This window comes from Lutra lutra, chromosome 8 (assembly GCF_902655055.1).
Source record: "Lutra lutra chromosome 8, mLutLut1.2, whole genome shotgun sequence".
Lineage (NCBI taxonomy): Eukaryota > Metazoa > Chordata > Mammalia > Carnivora > Mustelidae > Lutra > Lutra lutra.
In genome coordinates, this window is record NC_062285.1 from 55,800,363 (window position 1) to 55,819,767 (window position 19,405).

At 49.0% G+C, this 19,405-nt stretch overlaps 1 protein-coding gene across 1 annotated transcript; it reads right to left on the reverse strand.

The window, feature by feature from the left end:
* Nucleotides 1-11,012: 11,012 nt before the first annotated feature.
* Nucleotides 11,013-14,833, reverse strand: KRT18 (keratin 18). The gene is made up of 7 exons (XM_047743214.1): nucleotides 14,310-14,833; nucleotides 13,464-13,546; nucleotides 12,995-13,151; nucleotides 12,262-12,426; nucleotides 12,030-12,155; nucleotides 11,489-11,712; nucleotides 11,013-11,192 (listed from the first exon to the last, which is right to left on the reverse strand). Exons 1-7 carry the CDS (start codon nucleotides 14,736-14,738, stop codon nucleotides 11,072-11,074), a joined length of 1,305 nt encoding a protein of 434 aa, XP_047599170.1. The 5' UTR covers nucleotides 14,739-14,833; the 3' UTR covers nucleotides 11,013-11,071.
* Between the last annotated feature and the right edge of the window lie 4,572 nt (nucleotides 14,834-19,405).

Consider the following 19,405-nt stretch of genomic DNA (forward strand, 5'->3'; position numbering starts at 1 on the left):
ATAATACAGAGAGGGGCGCCTGGGTGGCTTAGTGGGTTAAGCCTTTTCCTTCGGCTCAGGTCATGGTCTCAGGGTCCTGGGATGGAGCCCTGCATCCGTCTCTCTGCTCAGTGGGGAGTCTGCTTCCCTGCTCTCTCTCTCTGCCTGCCTCTCTGCCTACATGTGATGTCTCTCTCTGCCAAATAAATAAATAAAATCTTTTAAAAAAGACATTAAAAAAAAAAGAAATAATACAGAGAGATCCCACCTACTTTTTACCCAGTTCCCCCATTTGTAGCATCTTGCAGAACGATAGTATTCTATGACAGACAAGATAAGGACATGGATAAGAGAAAAGATACAAAACATTTCCATCACCAAAGGATCCTTGGTGTTTTCCTGGTATGGCCACACTCACTTTCCTATGGCCCCATCTTCTCCTTAACCTCCCCTCCCCCATCACTAACTTCTCCATTTCTAGAATTTTGTCATTTCAAGAATGTTCTATAAATGGAACCATACATTATGTAATCTTCTGGGACTGACTTTTCTCAATTAGCATAATTCCCTGGAGATTCATCCAGGCCATTGCCTTGTATCAATAATTCATTCCTTTTTTTTATTTTTATTTTTATTTTTTAAAAAAAATTTTTTTTTTTTATTTGACAGAGAGAGATCACAAGTAGGCAGAGAGGCAGGCAGAGAGAGAGAGAGAGAGGGAAGCAGGCTCCCTGCTGAGCAGAGAGCCCGATGCGGGACTCGATCCCAGGACCCTGAGATCATGACCTGAGCCGAAGGCAGCGGCTTAACCCACTGAGCCACCCAGGTGCCCCAATTCATTCCTTTTTATTGTCGGATAGTATTCTACTGCACTGATGTGTCTGAGATGAAACATTCATTCTCTCGTTCAAGGACATCTGGATTGTTCTTAGTTTTTTAGCTATTAAGAATAAGGTTGCAGGGCTTCTGGGTGGCCCGGTCCACTGAGCGTGGGACTCTCGGTTTCGGCTCAGGTCGTGATCTCAGGTCCTGGGATGGAGCCAGGTATGCTCTGTGCTCAGCCCAGAGTGTGCCTGAGACTTTCTCTCCCTCTAGCCCACACGCTCTCTCTCTCCAAAATAAAGAAAAGAAAAGAATAGAGTTGCTTTTCCTGCCCATGTTGTTGTGTGAGCATAAGTTTTATTTCCCTAGGGTAAATGCCCAGGAGTGCAATTGCTGGGTTTTTAGATTTTTTAAAAAAATTTATTTACTTATTTGAAAGAGCGAGAGAGAGGAAGAGGCAGACTCCCCACTGAACAGGGAGCCCGATGCAGGACTTGATCCCAGGACACCAGGATCATGACCTGAGCCAAAGAGACGCTTAACTGACTGCACCACCCAGGAATCCCTATATTTAAATTTTTAAGGAAGAGCCAAACCGTTTTCAGCATGGCTGTGCCATTTTGCATTCCCATCAGCAATGTAGGAGTGATCTGGTCTCTCTATATCCTCTGTAGCACTTGGTTTTGTCTATTGTTAATTTTAGTCATTTCAATAGGTGAGTAGTGATATCTCACTGTGATTTTAATTTGCATTGCTCTCCAGTTGGTGATGTTGAACATCTTTGCACAAGCTTATTTGCAGGCTGTTTTACCTTCTTCAGGAAAATGTTTTTTCATATCTTTTGCCCATTTTCAAACTGGCTTTTTTTTTTTTTTTTTTTTTTTTGCCACTGAGTTTGAGAATTCTCTCTCTCTTTTTTTTTTTTAAGATTTTATTTATTTATTTGACAAAGACACGGCAAGAGAGGGAACACAAGCAGGGGGAGTGGGAGAGGGAGAAGCAGGCTTCCTGCCAACCAGTGGTCCAGATGCCGGGCTTGATCCCAGGACCCTGAGATCATGACCTGAGCTGAAGGTAGACACTTAACTGACTGAGCCACCCAGGTACCCTGGTAGGTTTTTTTTTTTTTTTAAGATTTATTTACTTATTTGAGAGAGAGGGAGAGACAATGCGGCGGGGGGCGGGGCAGAGGGAGAGAGAGAAAGAATCTGAGGCAGATTCTGTGCTGAGCATGGAGCATAACACAGGACTCCACCTCACGATCCTGAGATCATGACCTGGACCAAAATCAAGGGTCGGATGCTCAACTGACAGAGCCGCCCAGGCGCCCTGAGTTGGTAGTGTTTTTGAGTATATCTCTTTGTATAGATTTGTAAATGGTTAAAATGTTTTCTAGTGGTCACATTTATTTATTTAGTAAGCTCAATTCCCAGTGTGGGTCTTGAACTCATGACCCTAATTTCAAGAGTTGTATGCTCTACCAACTAAGCCAGCCAGGTACATCATTAGTAGTCACATGTACAGTAGAGCATTAAGAGAGGACTTTAATAGATTCCACACTAAATTTAAAACTAGAACCCTGTGATCAGGTCATTACTGCCAAAGATTCCTGTGGGTCAGATCCTTCTCATTATGGCGCTGACCCTGTTGCCCTTTAAGGTAACCATACCCACTTTGATTCTGGTGGTCAGCTGTTGCCACCTGGCCTCTGCCATGCGGGGATCCCATCATTGCTATCAAAATCAGGAAGCCATTTCCATAACAGTCCTTCCATCTTCATCCCTGAGCATCCAGAGAAAAATTAGCACAGCACTTTTTAAGAATGCTGTGTTTCTCTTAACAGCATATTTCCCAATGCCTCAGTGAAGGGGATATTCTCTAGGCTTGCTTGGGGGAATTATTCAGGGGTGAGTGAGTAGATTGTACGTGATAAATCCATTCCAACATTCCTTTCTTGCTAAATCTTTAGATTCTTTTCTCTGAATTATGCAATAGGATTTCTGGTATCTCAGCTTCATTTATTGTACAGTATGTCCGAGGCCAGGTTTGATTTTTATTTATTTTTAAAGATTTTATTTACTTATTTGACAGAGAGAGAGAGAGAGAGAGAGACAGAGCACAAGCAGGAGGAGTGGCAGACAGAGGGAGAGGGAGAAGCCAGCTTTCCACTGAGCAGGGAGCCTAATGTGGGGCTTGATCCCAGGACCCCGAGATCATGACCTGAGCCAAAGGCAGACACTTAACCAACTGAGCCACCGAGGCACTCCTGAGACCAAGTTTTAGCTAATCAACTAAAGGAAGAGGGAAAATCATTCCCGGCTGCTGGAGCTAGTACATTGAGTTTGGATTCTCAGAATCCGTATAAATAAACCCATATAAATAAATTCAGTCCCATCTAAAACTGTGTCTACCTTTTTGGTTCAACACCCTTAGAATCCAACTCCATACAAATTCCCCAAGTTTGTGTCTATATAAACTGACAGAATCTTTGCTTTCTTTTTTTTTTTTTTTTGCTTGTAAGTCTACTGCAGGGTCAGATTTTGTACGAGTTATTTATTACATGTTAACTATTTCAGGTGAAGCTCTTACAGAGTCTCCAAGCAAGATAGAACCAGCCTTATTAGACAGAGAAGGCGGGGCTGCCTCCCCCAGTCAGTGAGGTTTAGGATGGTCTGAGTACTCAGCATCCTCAAGTATATTCCAAACTTCCTTTTCCCATTCTTAGGATTCCTCCTCAAAGCCCTGGCTTTCATGTAAGACCTGGTTGTGATCCCAACTTATGATGCAGTGTCAGGCTTTAGCTCTATCAGCCCTGGGGCTACAGGAGTTGAGAGATTCATTTAGGAAGTCTTAGAAGCAGCCTGGCCCTCTCGAGCCAAGATTTTTAAAATTATTATTATTACCATATAATGCATTATTTATTTCAGAGGTACAAGTCTGTAATTCATCAGTCTTACACAATACACAGCGTTCACCACAACACTACCCTCCCCAGTGTCCATCACCCAGCCACCCCATCCCACCTCCCCTCCTCCCCGCCAACAGCCCTCAGTTTGTTTCCTGAGATTAAGAGTCTCTTATCGTTTGTCTCCCTCTCTGGTTTCATCTTGTTTCATTTTTTTCCCTCTCTTCTCCTACGATCCTCTGCCTTTTTTCTCAAAATCCATATATCAGTGAAATCATATGATAGTTATCTTTCTCTGATAGACTTGTTTAACTTAGCATAATGCCCTCTAGTTTCATCCATGTCGTCGCAAATGGCAAAATTTCATTTTTGATGGCTGGATAGTATCCCATTGTGTATATACCTATATACAACACCTCTTATTTATCCAATTGCCTGTTAATGGACATCTGAGCTCTTTCTATAGTTTGGCTATTATGGACATTGCTGCTATACTGGGGTGCAGGTGCCCCTTTGGATCACTACCTTTGTTATCTTTGGGGTAAATACCCAGTAGTGTGATTGCTGGGTCATAGGGTAGCTTTATTTTCAACTTTTTGAGGAACCTCTATATTGTTTTCCAGAGTTGACCCAAGAATTTAAAACTCAGAATTTTTCTTTCCTTTCTCTAAGCTCACCAGTGTTGCCAAAGCAGCCAAACCACCCCCAGAGAGCCCTTGGTTTCCCTTTTCCCATTGTAATCGTCTATCTTAACAGCTGTAGAGTCTGCCCAAGATTTACTTTCAAGAAGCCAGTCATTCCAGGTATCCCCAAATGGTAAATTAAGTTATGGTTTTGCCATTACATGTGGTTACTGAGACCTCTCTGCCTTCAGACCCAGTCAAGTATGGCTATGATGGAAAAGAATATGGAGGATCCTCAAAAAATTAAAAGCAAAACTACCATAAGATCCAGCAATTCTCCTTTTGGGAATATAGCCAAAGGAAACGAAAACACTGACTCAAAAATATAACTGCACCCCCATGTTCATAGCAGCATTCCTTACAATAGCCAAGACATGGAAATAACCTGGATCCATTGGTGGATGAATGGCTATAGAAGTTGTGGCATACATATGCAATGGGATATAATTTAGCCATAAATTCCAGGAAATTGGGGTGCCTGGGTGGCTCAGTGGGTTAAAGCCTCTGCCTTCAGCTTGGTTCATGATCCCGGGGTTCTGGGATCGAGCCCCACATGGGGCTCTCCGCTCGGTGGGGGGCCTGCTTCTCCCTCTCTCTCTGCCTGATGCTCTGCCTACTTGTGATCTCTGTCAAATAAATAAATAAAATCTTTTTAAAAAAATCCAGGAAATCCTACCATTTGTGACAATGTGGATGGAGATTGAAGGCATCATGCTCACTGAAATAAGTCAGACAGAGAAAGACAAATACTGTATGACCTCATTTATAAACCAAAACCCAAAGCCAAACTCATAGAAAAAGAGATCAGACTTGTAGTTGAAGTCAGAGAAAGAAAGTGAGACTTGAAGATGTGTAGCTGGCTTTGCAGATAAGAGAGACGGCCACAAGCCAAGGGATGCAGGTGGTCTCTAGAAGCTGGAAAAGGCAAGGACATCAGTTCCACCTGGAGCTTCTGGAAGGCATGCAGGCCTGTTGACACCTTGATTTTAGGACTTCTTACCTCCTAAACTGTAAGATAACAAATATGCATTGTTTTAAGCCACTAAGGTTATGATTGTTACAGCAATAATAGGAAACTGGTACACCTTCTAACTCCTTTTGTTTACTTATTTACTTTATAAATGAGTTGAGGACATTTCTTTTTTTAAAAAAACATTTTATTTATTTGAGAGAGAGAAAGAGAGAGAGAGAGAAGCATGCACGGGCAGTGGGGAGAGGCAGAGGGAGAGGGAGGAAGCAGACTCCCCTCTGCGCAGGGAGCCTGATGAGGGCACTCGATCCCAGGATCCTGGGATCACAACCTGAGCTGAAGGCACATGCTCAACTGACTGAGCCACCCAGGTGCTCCACCTTCCAACTCCTGATTGCACATACCTTGCTCTATTTTTTCCCATAACACTTACCAAATATACAATATAATTTACTTATTACATTTATCCTTTGTTGTCTGTCTCCATCTGCTAGAATATGAGCTTCACAAGAACAAGGATTCGGGGCGCCTGGGTGGCTCAGTGGGTTAAGCCGCTGCCTTCGGCTCAGGTCATGATCTCAGGGTCCTGGGATCGAGCCCCGCATCCGGCTCTCTGCTCAGCAGGGAGCCTGCTTCCTCCTCTCTCTCTGCCTGCTTGTGATCTCTCTCTGTCAAATAAATAAATAAAAAATCTAAAAAAAAAAAAAAAAAGAACAAGGATTATTTGCCTGTTGTAGTCAGCCATTGTATCTTCAGTTCCTAGAACAGTTTTTGGCGTATACTAGGAACTCAGTAACTATTCAATGACTGATTGGATGAATGGGGTGAGTCAGAAACAAAAATGGGTGCAAAATTTCCTTCTGTGGAAAGCTGTATGTTCCTGTACCATTATAAAATTAACAAAGAAAATTTTTTTTAGTATTTGTAATAGTAATATATGACCCAAAAAGTACAAAGGATACACAATGGAAAGAAAGTAAATCTCCCTTCCACTTTTGTTTCTCCCTACACTAATTTCTCTGAGTTAATCATTAATTTAAATATATTATGTATTCTTCCAGAGAGTTTTGCAGATAGAAGTATATATACATATGAATATATATTTTATCTATCTATTAGCTGTTTTTGTCTTAAAAAAGAAAACCCCAAATGTCACTGTATGATACATGTCGTTCTATACCTTCCAGAAGTATTTGTTAATTTAGTATCTGGGCTGGATTGCACCTAGACAGGGGATGGATGAGATGAAACAGATGATTCCATGTTATCATCTTGGAATTGCTCATTTTCCCCTTTGGCACTCAGGGGACAGGATGGGTTGCCCCTCATAAGGTCACCTTCCCAAATGGGAGATGAGGAGGTTTGCCTGAGAGGTCTTGAGTTTTCCCAGGCACATGCAATTTAAAACAGACACATGCGGGCCTGCATCAGGAGGGAAGGTCATGGTGCTGACCCTGGTATAGCTGGGATCTGAGTCTCCCCTTTGCCTGCCTGTTGGAATTACCAAAATCAAATGTTAACACTTGCCAGGGGGCTTGGTGTTGTTGGTAAAATGCCTCCGGTGATGGGAATCATGACCAAGGTTGAGAACCCCTGGGTTAAGTTTTGTTTTTTTGTTTTTTTAGAATTTTTTTTCTTTTTTTTTTTTAAGATTTTTAAAAATTTATTTGACAGACAGATCACAAGTAGGCAGAGAGGCAGGCAGAGAGAGAGAGAGAGAAGAGGAGGAGGCAGGCTCCCTGCTGAGCAGAGAGCCCAATGCGGGACTCGATCCCAGGACCCTGGGATCATGACCTGAGCCGAAGGCAGAGGCTCTAACCACTGAGCCACCCAGGTGCCCCTGGGTTAAGTTTTAATACATGGAAGAAAGAGCTTGGGACTGGGAATTGGGAGATGTGGTTTCGTGCTTTAAGCTTCTAACTCTGCGGCCTCAGGCAGGTCACATGATCTCTGGGAACCTCAGCGCTTACTTCTCTGAGAGAGAGCCAATAACACCCTCTGCCCTGCATAGCTCACAGGATTATAATGGGGATCAAATGCATTAGCGCCCTGGGAACTGTGAGACATTGTCCGATGGGAGGGGTAGTCATGTCAGGTGCACCGTCTTGGGTTACCCTCTAGTTGGCTTGAATCAGCCTCAAGTGTGGCTTGGGATCTGCCAAGGGACTTTCTGCTTTAGCCTCCTGCAGGTCTGCGCTCCATAAAGGTCACTTGCAGCCAGCATCTGGGTACTTGGCCATCTGTCTCTCCGTTTTAGGGGCCCTAGGAAGGTTGCACCTCTCCTGACTAAATTACAGGGAGGGCCCCATGCAAGTCTTTGCGGAGGTGGGAGCAGGGCCCTCATCAGCTCTGGGTCTTCCGTGTGGTCTGAGCAAGCACATTCAGTATCACGCTTACACATCTGGAAAATAGGGACACGCACAGGCAAGAAAACCACTTCATTGCTTTCCTAAATAGATCTCATGGGGCGCCTGGATGGCTCAGTCAGTTCAGCCTCTGCCTTTGGCTTGGGTCATGGCTTCAGGGTCCTGGGATGGAGTCCTGCATCAGCTCCTTGCTTCTCCCTTTCCACAGCCCCTGCTCATGCTTTCTGGCTATCACTCTCTCTCTCTCTCAAATAAAATCTTTTTTTTTTTTTTAAGATTTTATTTATTTGATAGAGAGAGATCACTAGTAGGCAGAGAGGCAGGCAGAGAGAGAGGGGGAAGCAGGCTCCCCACCAAGCAGAAAGCCCGATGCGGGGCTCGATCCAGGACCCTGAGATCATGACCTGAGCCTCAGGCAGAGGCTTAACCCACTGAGCCACCCAGGCGACCCACCTCAAATAAAATCTTAAAAAAAAAAAAAAAAAGTTAAACAAATAAACAGATTTCAGAAGGTAAAACTCAACCACCTGGCCCCAAATCTTTGTCTCCTGTGGACTCTATACAGAGTGGGGTGGAGGGTGTGGGAAGAGTAGGGGCCAGAGAGACACTGGGAGCTAGAGGTGGGACAGGTAACTGCTGGCGGTTATTCAGGGAAGGTAGGCTTCAGAAGGGTGAGAAGCCCTTCACCAGGGCTCCCTGTTCTCAGCTAGGATGTTTTCCTCTGAATAGTAGCACCCAGGAGCCCAGAGAGAGCCAGGGTCCCTGCTCACAGAAGCTTCAGGAAGCTGCCCGATTCTGCTCCCTTGGCAGCCTGTCAGGGCCCTGTGGTGCTGAAGACTTCTGGCCTGTCCTTCCAGGGGGCTCCCCACCAGCATCCAGGGCTGCCTGTCTGTGCACTGTCCTCGGGACCTCCCATAGGCAGAGCACCTCAAGCAGGGCTATCTTTAGCTTTTGTCCACCAAGAAACCCATTGTTTTAGAGATTGGATACTCAACATGCTGTATTTTAGGTAAAAACTGTTTTTCATTTTGTTTTGGTTTGTTTGTTCACAGTCTTTTTTTTTTTTTTTTTAAGATTTTATTTATTTGTCAGAGACAGAGAAAGAAAGAGAGAACAAGCAGGGAAAGTGATAGGCAGAGGAAGAGGGAGAAACCGGCTCCCCACTGAGCAGGGAGCCTGATGCAGGGCTGGATCCCAGGACCCTGAGATCATGACCTGAGCTGAAAGCAGACCCTTAACCGACTGAGCCACCCAGGTGCCCGTTTTTCATTTTGATGGAAGATTCATTATCCTGGGATCTTCAGGCATCACCTTTTCCTTTCCTGAATTCTCCCTGCTATGACCTATGACCTGGGCTCTACCCAGGCCCAGGACACTTATCACCTGCTAGCACATTATGTTATGTTTATTTATCTGTCTCCCATCACCAGAATGTAAGATTCATGAGGATAGTGATTTTGTCTTTTTCGTTCAGTGATATGTCTCTAGTTCCTGGAAGAGTAGCTGGTACATAGTAGGTATTCAGTAAGCATTTGTTGAAGGAATGGATAAAAATACACTTTTTTCTCCTTAGATTTTATTTTTTTAGGTAATCTCTACACTGACATGGGCCTCGAACTCACAACCCTGAGATCAAGAGTCACATGCTGGGGCGCCTGGGTAGCTCAGTGGGTTAAAGCCTCTGCCTTCGGCTCAGGTCATGATCCCAGGATCCTGGGATCGAGCCCCACATTGGGCTCTCTGCTTGGCGGGGAGCCTGCTTCCCTCTCTCTCTCTCTGCCTGCCTCTCTGCCTGCTTGTGATCTCTCTGTCAAAAAAAAAAAAAAAAAAAAAAAAAAAAAGTCACATGCTTCACTGACTGAGCCAGCAGGTGCCCCCAAAGTGCACACACTTTTAACCATTAGGCTGTGAGCTTGACAAGGTAGGGGCAATACTCACTTTATCTACCACGCAGATATTCAGTGCCCTAGCCTAGGGCCTGGCATAAAGTAGGTACTTCTTAAATATTTGTTAATAGGGTAGCCCAGCACCCCGTTTCTATGAATTTGTCCTATAGATCTCCTCAAGTATTAGTGCATATTAGTTACAGATATTAACAGCATATTAGTTAACATTCATCGCAACTTCTTTCTTTCTTTCTTTTTCATCACAACTTCTTTTTGCAAAAACCAAACTACTGGACACCAAGATGTTCATCACGAAAAGACCTGGGTTAGGTAAATTTGTACTCCACACACCGTAGTATCAGCAGCTGTTAACAAGAATGGGATGTATGATGTATGGATTAAATATAACAGCCCTTCACTACCAAATAAAAGTTTTTATTGCTGACACCTGAGAGAAAATCATTCTGAGGATCCTTCTAAAAAGGATCCCAATGGCATTCCTATACAGATGCAGTAAGTTTTAGGTAAAATGATGTCATATGTTCTATGATATCACTCAAACCAGATGGAGGACTAATTATTAAGACAAAGGCCAAGGAAGACCTGGACATCGTTTCTCACATTGGTTTGTTGATCATGACTAGACATGACACAGCTGAAGCTTTTGATTCTTGGGAACAGTTGGAGTGTGGTGATTCCTCTTTGTTGAAAGTTAAGATAAGATTTATGTGATCTAGATATTCGGCTGCAAGATGGGTAGGAAAAAAGTCATTGAAATTGTTAGCAAAACAGGAGAGGTGATGGAGGGTATAATTACCACAGTTCTGTGCTTTCCCCTTCACTGTTGGACTTAGAGCTTCCTTCTGGAAAATGGATTATGCATATGGATTCCAAATGGAGGTAGAAGAAGAGTCCACATTCACTCAACTGGGTGAAAAAGGTGAGGCAGGTGTACGCATAGTGATTGAGAAAGGTGCCCAAGACACTCTGTGAGGTAAATAAAGAAGGGTTTGGGAACTCGAGCTTGTAGAATGGTGTGACCCTACAGATATAGAATAAAATGAAATGTGTTCGTGTCTGTCCAGTTTAAGAAACTATTTTACAGTGGTTATCTCTGGAGAGCGTGGGAAATATTTAATTTTATTTCCTTCTTTCTTTTTAGATTTTGTGCATGTTACTTATCCCTTTTTTAATTTGAAAAGACAAATTCTCATCAACCGTACCCTCCTCTTTCTGAGAAGGTGAGTTCTCAGAAGAGAACACAGACCTTTCCTCTGGCCGAACTCCCCTCCCCCTATATGACACCCCTGGGGTCGGTGCTGATTTCTACCTGATCAGAGGGAGGACTCATGGGTCAGAGCATCTATATACAGCATGAAAACAGTCAAGGGAGACACGAAGTGACCTTGGAACTTTTTATTGGCCTCCTGCTCCCCAAAGGGTACCCTGCTTCTGCTCCCTCAACGCCTCAGAACTTTGGTGTCATTGGTCTCAGACACGACCTTGCCGTCCACAATCCTGCGGGTAGTGGTTTTCTGGATGGTCTGCATGGAGCTGCTGCTGTCCAGGGCGTCAGTGAGACTGTTAACAGAAGACCAAGCCCCAGTTATAAATAGCTGGACAGAGTAGCAGGGAGTCGAGGGAAGGGAAGAAAAAAACCCGTATGGTTGGGGCAAGACTAGGTCTCTTCGCCTACTTAGAGGGGGGAGCCTCTGCCACTGTTATTCCCTTGGGAGATGCAGGAGCTCGCACAGAGCTCCCGCCCAGTGCTCAGTGGATACAGATGAACAGGCACAAGGTGGGATTTACCAAAATGCTTTTGGGGAGAAGTGTATCTCCACTTCAGCTTGTGAGGGTGGGAGAAGGGCCCCACTTACTTGAAGTCCTCCCCATCTTCCAGCAGGCGACGGTAAGTGGCGATCTCAGCCTCCAGCTTGACCTTGACATTCAATAGGGCTTCATACTCCTGGGCCTGGCGCTGCCCCTCTGCCCGGGTCTGGGACAGCTCAGACTCCAGGTGCAGCAGGACCCCGTTGAGCTGCTCCATCTGCATGGCGTAGCGGGTTTCGACCTCCCTAAGGCTGTTCTCTAAGCTGGCCTTCTGTGGTGGGGGCACAGGGAGGAGGATCGGGTGAGCCTCGAGATGGAGTGGAGGCAGAGCCTCTGCAAGTTTCAGCAGAGCAGTCCAAACCCCGGGATGGCTCATCCCTTCACTCTTGGAAACTTCTTGGAAAACTTAGGGTTGCCAGGTACTAGGGTCGTGGGTAGGAGCAGCGGGAAGTGCAAAGAGAAACCACGCTTTTGGAGCACGTGACTTAGGATGGAAGGGGTGGGATTTGGGCTAAAACAAGATTGGGTCTGAGGCCAACAGAGGTCAGGGCCAAGAGCAGTAGGAGCCGGTGAATTGAGGGCTCTCACCAGGTTTCTCATCGAGTCCAGGTTGATCTCCAAGGACTGGGCAGTACGTCTCAGCTCCGTGAGGGTCATCTCAGCCTCTCCTATCTCCGTGGTCTGTGTGGTGACCACTGTGGTGCTTTCCTCAATCTGCAGGGTAGGTAGAGTCCTTAGGACCCTCCTTCTCTTTCAGCCTCCCCACCACTGCCTCGGGCCTCTGCGCCTCGCCTGGCTCCCATCCCTCCCCCTTGTTCACCTGCTGGGACCAGTACTTGTCCAGTTCCTCTCGGTTCTTCCGAGCCAGCTCGTCATACTGGGCCCGGATGTCTGCCATGATCTTGCTGAGGTCCTGAGACTTGGGGGCATCCAACTCCACAGTCAACCCGGAGTTGGCAATTTGGTTCTGTAGACCCTTTACTTCCTGAAGGAGAGAAGAGCAGAGTGAGGGGAGACTCAGGGTCAGAGCTCTGACAAGGCTCCTCCTCGCAGGAGGTCTGGGGATCAGCTGGAGAGAGCAACGGAGGAGACTCTCGGTTTTGTACTCTGGGCAGTACCAGTTCTGAGTTTTCTACTCCAGGTGAATAGAATGCCACCCACCCCCTGCCCCAATCTACCACCCACAGGTGGTTTCTCTCTCCTTCCTTGGCTCTGACCCTCCGTCTATCCGTGCTCCACAAACTCGCTCCTTGTGTGTTCTTCCAGGAAGCCCAGCCAGCTCCACCCACTCTCACTCCTCCATCAGCCCTTACACAAGGTGCTGGCTGATTCTATCTTTTGTCCTCTCCTCACACTCTCACCCATGTCCTCTTGACCCCATCATGCTGCATTTCAGGTGACCCACTGAGTAGGGCAGCAGTCTGGTTAGGAAGAGCCCAGCCTTGTAGTTCTAAACGTCCCTGCAAGTTGCAGGTGGTCTGTCCTGTCTATCCCCCCCCACCCAGACTTGTTTGGCCTCCTAGTCCCTGGCCTGGCCAGTGGCCCCTGCTTGCCTCCTCATGGTTCTTCTTCATGAAGAGCAGCTCCTCCTTGAGAGCCTCAATCTCTGTCTCCAGCTGCAGCCTAGTGACATTGGTGTCATCGATGACCTTGCGGAGCCCGTGGATGTCACTCTCCACGGACTGGCGCATGGCCAGTTCCGTCTCATACCTGTGGGAGTAGAAGTAATCAGAGGGGCCTCATCTCTGATCTGGAACCTTCTCAGCCCATGCCGCCTAAGAGTGCCCCCAGGGCCACAGCAAACCAGCACCCAGAGTCAGGATCAGGTGGTAATCCTCTGAGCACCGTTCTCAGTACTTGGGGGACAATATTCTTAAACTGGGTTATATCAATGAATAAGTTGTTGGAGCCTAACTCTTATCTGCCCAGCTCTGAGCACAGCTGAAGATCTCACTGTGAGCCCCCACCTGAGCGACCCAGCCAGGAACAGACCAGTCGGCTCCCGAGCACTCCCAGGCTTACTTGACTCTGAAGTCATCAGCAGCAAGACGGGCATTGTCAATCTGCAGAACGATGCGGGCATTGTCCACAGAACTTGCAAAAATCTGGGGGATTGCAGACAGGAGGCTCCGTGAATGGGAAATCAATGGTGGAGGGCGTTGAGTGTGGGAAGGTGTTATGTGTATGAGGGAAACCTTCCAAGTCCCCACAAAAGCTAGAGGTTACGGTCCTTGTACGCCTATCCCCTACCACCTGTGCCCTCTCACACCGTTCCCTCCTTTCCTGGAGTCCCAAATTCCAGAGCTCCCACCGGTCTCCCACTGCCCTTTTTTGGGGGCCTCTGCTGGCCCGCCTGCCCTGAAGTAAGCCAGTCTTCTCCTGGCATTTCTTTTTCCTAGTGCACCTGCTCACCTCCCCCGGCTCCCCCTATTGGCCCCTCCCACAGGTAGGCCTCCTGTTTACTCTCAGATGACTCAGCCTTAGCCACATCCGCTTAACCCTCCAATTGTCCTGCTTCGGCCAGAAGCCAGAGTGTCCAGGTCCTCTTTATGGGGCCTTGTCACACCTCCTCTCATGCAGACTTCCTCTGCAAAGCCTGCCCCCTCCCCTTCCCGCCACCTCCCAGGAAAGGGCCCTTCTATGCCCAGCCACCGCCCTAAGGGGTTCCTATGGCTAGGGGTATGCATGGAAATGCAGGCCGCGCCAACCCTCTCCCTGTGGAATAGGGGGCGCGGTGGAGATAGAAAAGGGGAAGGAGTCAGGGCACCGAGCCCTATCAAAATTCCTATCTTTGGGGGAGGGGGAGGAAGAAGCAGGGAGTGGGTAACTGGAAGGTCAAGCATGGCTGGGGGTCCGGGGGCCCCTTACCTGAGACCTCAGCTCCTCGATGGTCTTGAAGTAATGCCCCCAGTCTCTGACCTGGGGTCCCTTCTTCTCCAGGTGTTCCCGGATTCTCACCTCCAATCTCTGATTATCTGCCTCCAGGCTCCTCACCCTCTCCAGGTAGGAGGCCAGGCGGTCATTCAGTTCTTGCATGGTTTCTTTCTCGCCCTGCATGCCCCCTATGCCGGCCAGACCCCCCGCCATCCCGGCGGCCAACCCCGTGGCCAGGCCCCCGGACCCCCAGCCGCCCCGGAAGCTGGTGGAGCGGGATACGGAGATCCGGGAGCCTGAGCCTCCGGCGCCTGCATAGACGCTGGCCGCGCTGCTGACGGGCCGGACCCGGTGGCTGGGCGACTGCATGGAGCCCAGGGACCGATAGTTGGAAGAGAAGGTGGAGTGGGTGGTGAAGCTCATGCTGTTCGGAGAGTAAGATGAGAGGCCAGGAATCGGGCGCGGGCCAGGAAGCGTGCCAGGTCCGCGACTGAAGTTTTATCGCCGAGGGAAGGGGTGGGGACCTGCCCGGGCAGGCCCCGCCCCCACCACCAAGTCCCCGCGTTCGCTGAAGGTTGGGCCACAGGTGGACCGAGGCGGGAATCCGCGTGTCGGTTCCCGGACTTTCCCAGCGTCCCTTCCCCCAGCACCCCCAGCACCTTCCTCCCAAGGCCACCCTCCACCCCCCAGAAAGGGGGAGAGTAACCTGGACCCATCAGGGCGGCAGGTGGAGTCGGCCCTTGAAGTGTAGTTTCGGGGCAGGAAATGACATTGTTATGCCCCCCTTCCCCAGGTAGAGGAGGTCCTGGCAGGTTGGAATTTGGGGGTTTTGGGAGGTGAGTGAGTGAAGTCGGGTGTGAATCTCTGTAATTATCCTCAAGGGGCAGCCCAAATTCTCACCTAGGGAGAGGATCTTGGGGGCGATCCTGGAGCCCCAGGAGTCCCGGGGAAGAAAAGTTTGGGGCTGGAGAAGAGTAGCTCAACCCTAATCCTCGAATCTGCTGGCTTACACACCCGACCCCACCACACTTGGTTCCCAGACATACCCACGTGCCCGTGTTCACTAGCACACACTCACGCCCACATCATATAGATGTGTATTGTCAAATATCCACAAACACGTTCACGCACCAACTAGGTTCAGACCCCTGAAAACAAAGCGATTCTCTGAGCCCCCTCCCTCTTGTGCTTCTCCCCTCCACTCTTTCCCCTGGAAGCCTGCCCTCAGGGGAACCCTTTGTGATTTCAACAGCGGACACTCTTTCCTTCCAAACACCTGTGTGTCAGCCTTACCTACACCCGAGGGCGGAAACAGATACTTTCTGAGCACTTTACAGTTCAACAGCTACTTGTCGGTCACCGACTGTGTGTCAGACCCTGCTTGAGTTGCGGTGGGGGAGAACAGCAGTGACTAACAGGCCGAAATCCCTCATGCAGACTGCGACGACAACGTGTCCCACGTGGTGCAGGGTCTAAGACAACAGTCAAGGCTGCCTAGAAACATTCCAGCTGAGACTCAGCTCTTCTGGCCAGCCCCGGCCCCATCCTTACGAGGATTTTTTCTGGAGGTCCCTGCTTTCCCCTGCGTCCCCTCCTTCCCCTGCCTCCCCTCGGAAGGCTCTCTGGATCTCAAGCCGGTCCCCAGGGAGCTCCCTCCTCCAGGAAGCTCACATCAGGACGTTGGTAGAAAGAATGGAAGTAAAAAAAGGTCCCATTGCTCCCTGCGCCTCTGAGGCTGCTGGCCACCCCCGGCTGAATGAACTGGGGGAATCCTGAGGGACGGGGCCTTCCAGTCTGTCACCATGAGCGGCTTGTTTGTCCAGCAGGGCCTGGCTTTAGACACTTGTCTGTGCTCTTTGCTCCAGAGTGGACCTATTGATTCTTATCGAGCTGCCGGTTGAACCAGAGAGATGGGGGCAGGCACGAGAGCAGGCCTGGCAGAGGAAGGGATAGAGAGCTGGTCCAGTGGACCCACCAGAGGGGAGGCACAGCTCAGATGGAGGACTTGGCCCCGGATTCACCCAGGCCTGCTGCATTCTGCTGGGGGAAGCCTCCTGAGCTCCATGGGGGCTGGCTAGGGGCGGATCAGGGCCTGCTGAAGCCAAAAGGCAAACACATGCAAAACAGCAGACAAATAAGTCCCTGCTCAGTTTGCATGGCAGGTTTCAGGATGATAGAGGTACCCAACACGTCAAAGGTGTTCCTCCTGCTTTCATCTGCTGTTCCCCCTGCTGGGTTCCAGAATTGTCATGTGGTGTGGAATTGCACAATAAGATACATGGATTACACAGGCCATGTGCCTATTGCCTTTGCTCTTTTTGCTAAGCCTCAAGTCAGCCAATTTGGGTTCTTGGCTAGCTGTGTGAACTTGGGGAAGTCACTTCACTCTGAACTTCAGTTTCTTCCCTTGTAAAGAGAGAATAGTAAAGCCCATCCAGTCTGTTTCCTTGGGTGAATGGTGGATGTGAGTGTTATCATTCTTTCATGGAACAAATACTAGTTACTTACTGCAGAGTAAGTCTTTAACACATCCAGGAGAGTAGAGGTTGGGGGATCCATTTAATTGTAAAGATGGTTCAATGATAAGAGGTCTAAGTCACTTTAGATCTCTGGGGGACTTTAAATTCCATCAGGGATCAGGCCCAGATCCCAGGATTCTTAACCAAACCCCTTCCCAGATGCTTCTCTGATCCCTACCCCATTTCAACTGCTGAGGACCTTCTGAGGCCTGTGGAGACTCAGTCTAGGGCCGGAGGGGAAGAGCTGCCAGCTGGGTCTTATCTCCCATAGCTGATGTCAATGGCCACATTCCTGACCTCTTGCAGCATCGGGCAAATACCAACCTCAGCCTTCTAGCACTGGCCTGCCCTTTTCCACCATATCCAGACTGCTCTGTGATTCAGGGCCTTTTCACTCTGTGGGAGAGCCTGGGGAGAGCTGGGGAGGGAGGTGTGAGGGAGGAGTTTTGGGCCACAGATCACCAGCACTGGGGGGCATTGGGGCTCTGGAGTCCGGGGTGGGGGGGTGGGTAGCAAGGGGGAATAGGTGTCTAAGACCTGGTCCTGGAAGATGTGGAGCAGGAGTTGGCCTGGTGAGAGGCTTCCAGATTAAAGACAGAAAGCTTTAAGAGTACAGACACCCAGCAGAGGGGGTTCCTGAGGGAGGGGAAATGTTCCCTGCCCCCACTCAGACCCCACACTCTGGTGTCCTGCTGAGGGGGAGTGGGGAACCTGAGAGGCAGGTTTAACTCCTGAGTCAACTCAGAGATGACCCTGATAAGAAGGTCAGCCCTTTCCTCCTCTTCCCCACATTCTCTGTCTGAGGGTTGGAGCTGACAGCCCAGGGGAAACTAGATGGTGGGGGTTAGGGATCAGGGAGGGTCATGTGGCCCTGCAGTCCTTTAGCTTTTGCTTCATCATTTAGGCTGGAAATTTCCAGCTGGGCCCTGAGGAGGGGAGGTGTTCAGAACAGTGGTGGGCTCCTTGCTCGGGCGGGGAGCCAGTTTCACCCTCTGCATGCCATACACTCTTTCTCTCTGACAAATAAATAAAATCTTAAAAAGAAAAAAAAAAAAAGAATAGCAACTGAGGTGTGAGGGTGGGGGTCTAGCGCCCAAACAGGGAGGGGATGATGTCCATCATCTTCTGGAAGGATTGAAAGGTGGTTCAGAAAGGACTTCCCACAGGTGTGAGTGTGTGTTGGAGGAAAGGAGAGGACCCTGTGGTGGGGAGGGTGGAGGCAGTTAAGGTGAGCGAGAGTGATCGTGTCCTGGGAGGCTCCCCTCAACTCCCTTCACTGCCTAGAGGGCCCAGAGCTGCTGAGGTAGGGAGTTAAGGGGCAGAGCTGTGGAGGACCCTGGAGAAAGGAGTGTGGGGCAGAGTGGGACACCCCTGGCCCAGCCCTGCATCTGGCATGTAGGGGGATCTCTGTAAAAGATTTTATTTAAGCGATTAATGAAAAGGGGGAGCCAGGAGAGGCTGGGGTACTGGCAAGTGTGGCTAGGTAGGCTGTGGACACAGGCAGGATGACGGGGGCTGCCACTGGGGTAGGTGCAGGACTGCAACTCGGTATCTCAAGACTTTGGGAGTTTTCTGGAGATGTCTTTATCCCATTTGGAGGCCCTGGCACTGCCTGTTCGGTATGGGGTCAGGGATGGTTTCTGAAGGCTCAGGCCAGTCCCTTTTTCCCAGGGCTGGGAAGGTCAAAGAATGCTCGGGTGCTTGTCTAGCATTGCTTTGGTTGAGTTTGTACCCAAGGGGTTATTCCCTGTGGAAAAGGAAGGGAAGATCAGCACTGACCAGCATGTGGTTGCCCAGAAAACTTCAGGGCTGAAGCTCAGAGAGGATTCCAGACCATCTGGCCCTTCTCCAGAGCCCCCTTAGCTCCCTGGGCCCCCCTACAGCCTTATCTGGTGAAGTCAGCTCTCAGCCACCAGGGATGCCCTCTCCTGCTCTTATGAGCTCTTCCCCTTCTGACCCTGGTGCTCCTGGTCTCTCCTCAGGTGCAACTCTGATACCTCGATGCCATCCCTCAACCTGCTACCTCTTTCCAACCTACTGAGAAGTGGGTGGGTGAAGGGGATGAACATGGCCCTTGGTGTCAAAAAACCTGGGTTGAAGGTCCTACTGCTGGCTGAGGGATCTTGGGCAAATGTACCTGTCTTCGTGTCCTTGGTAATACAAACAATAGCTATGTCTCCTCCAAGAGCTTTCACAAGGATCCACTGAAATACTCTGCGGGACAAGCTTTGACAGCTGAGAAGCCAGCGGATTTCCTCTCTTGTCTGGTTTGTCCCATCTACTCCTCTTCCTCCCAGCCCCCTTACTTTGCCCTCATTGCTCTCTAGTCTTCTGCTCCCTGCTCATCACTCTTTCCTTTCAGTCTGGGCACAGGGCAGGGACCGCTATGACTATGAGTCTATGAAAAAGGAGGTAAAATGGAAAAGCCAAGTGGATGAGAACCTGTCTCAAAACCATCCTGTTGGGGCACCTGGGTGGCTCAGTGGGTTAAGCTTCTGCCTTCGGCTCAGATCATGATCTCAGGGTCCTGGGATCAAGCCCTGCATTGGGCTCTCTGCTCAGCAGGGAGCC

What these genes read in the sequence shown, in the direction of transcription:
- KRT18 (XM_047743214.1), bottom strand. Translation starts at nt 14,738, where the DNA reads ATGAGCTTCACCACCCACTCCACCTTCTCTTCCAACTATCGGTCCCTG. An exon ending in TGAAGAAGAACCATGAGGAG is followed by an intron (nt 12,427 to 12,994) that starts GCAAGCAGGGGC and finishes TCTCTCCTTCAG; the next exon opens with GAAGTAAAGGGTCTACAGAA. An exon ending in GAAGATGGGGAGGACTTCAA is followed by an intron (nt 11,193 to 11,488) that starts GTAAGTGGGGCC and finishes TTCTGTTAACAG; the next exon opens with TCTCACTGACGCCCTGGACA.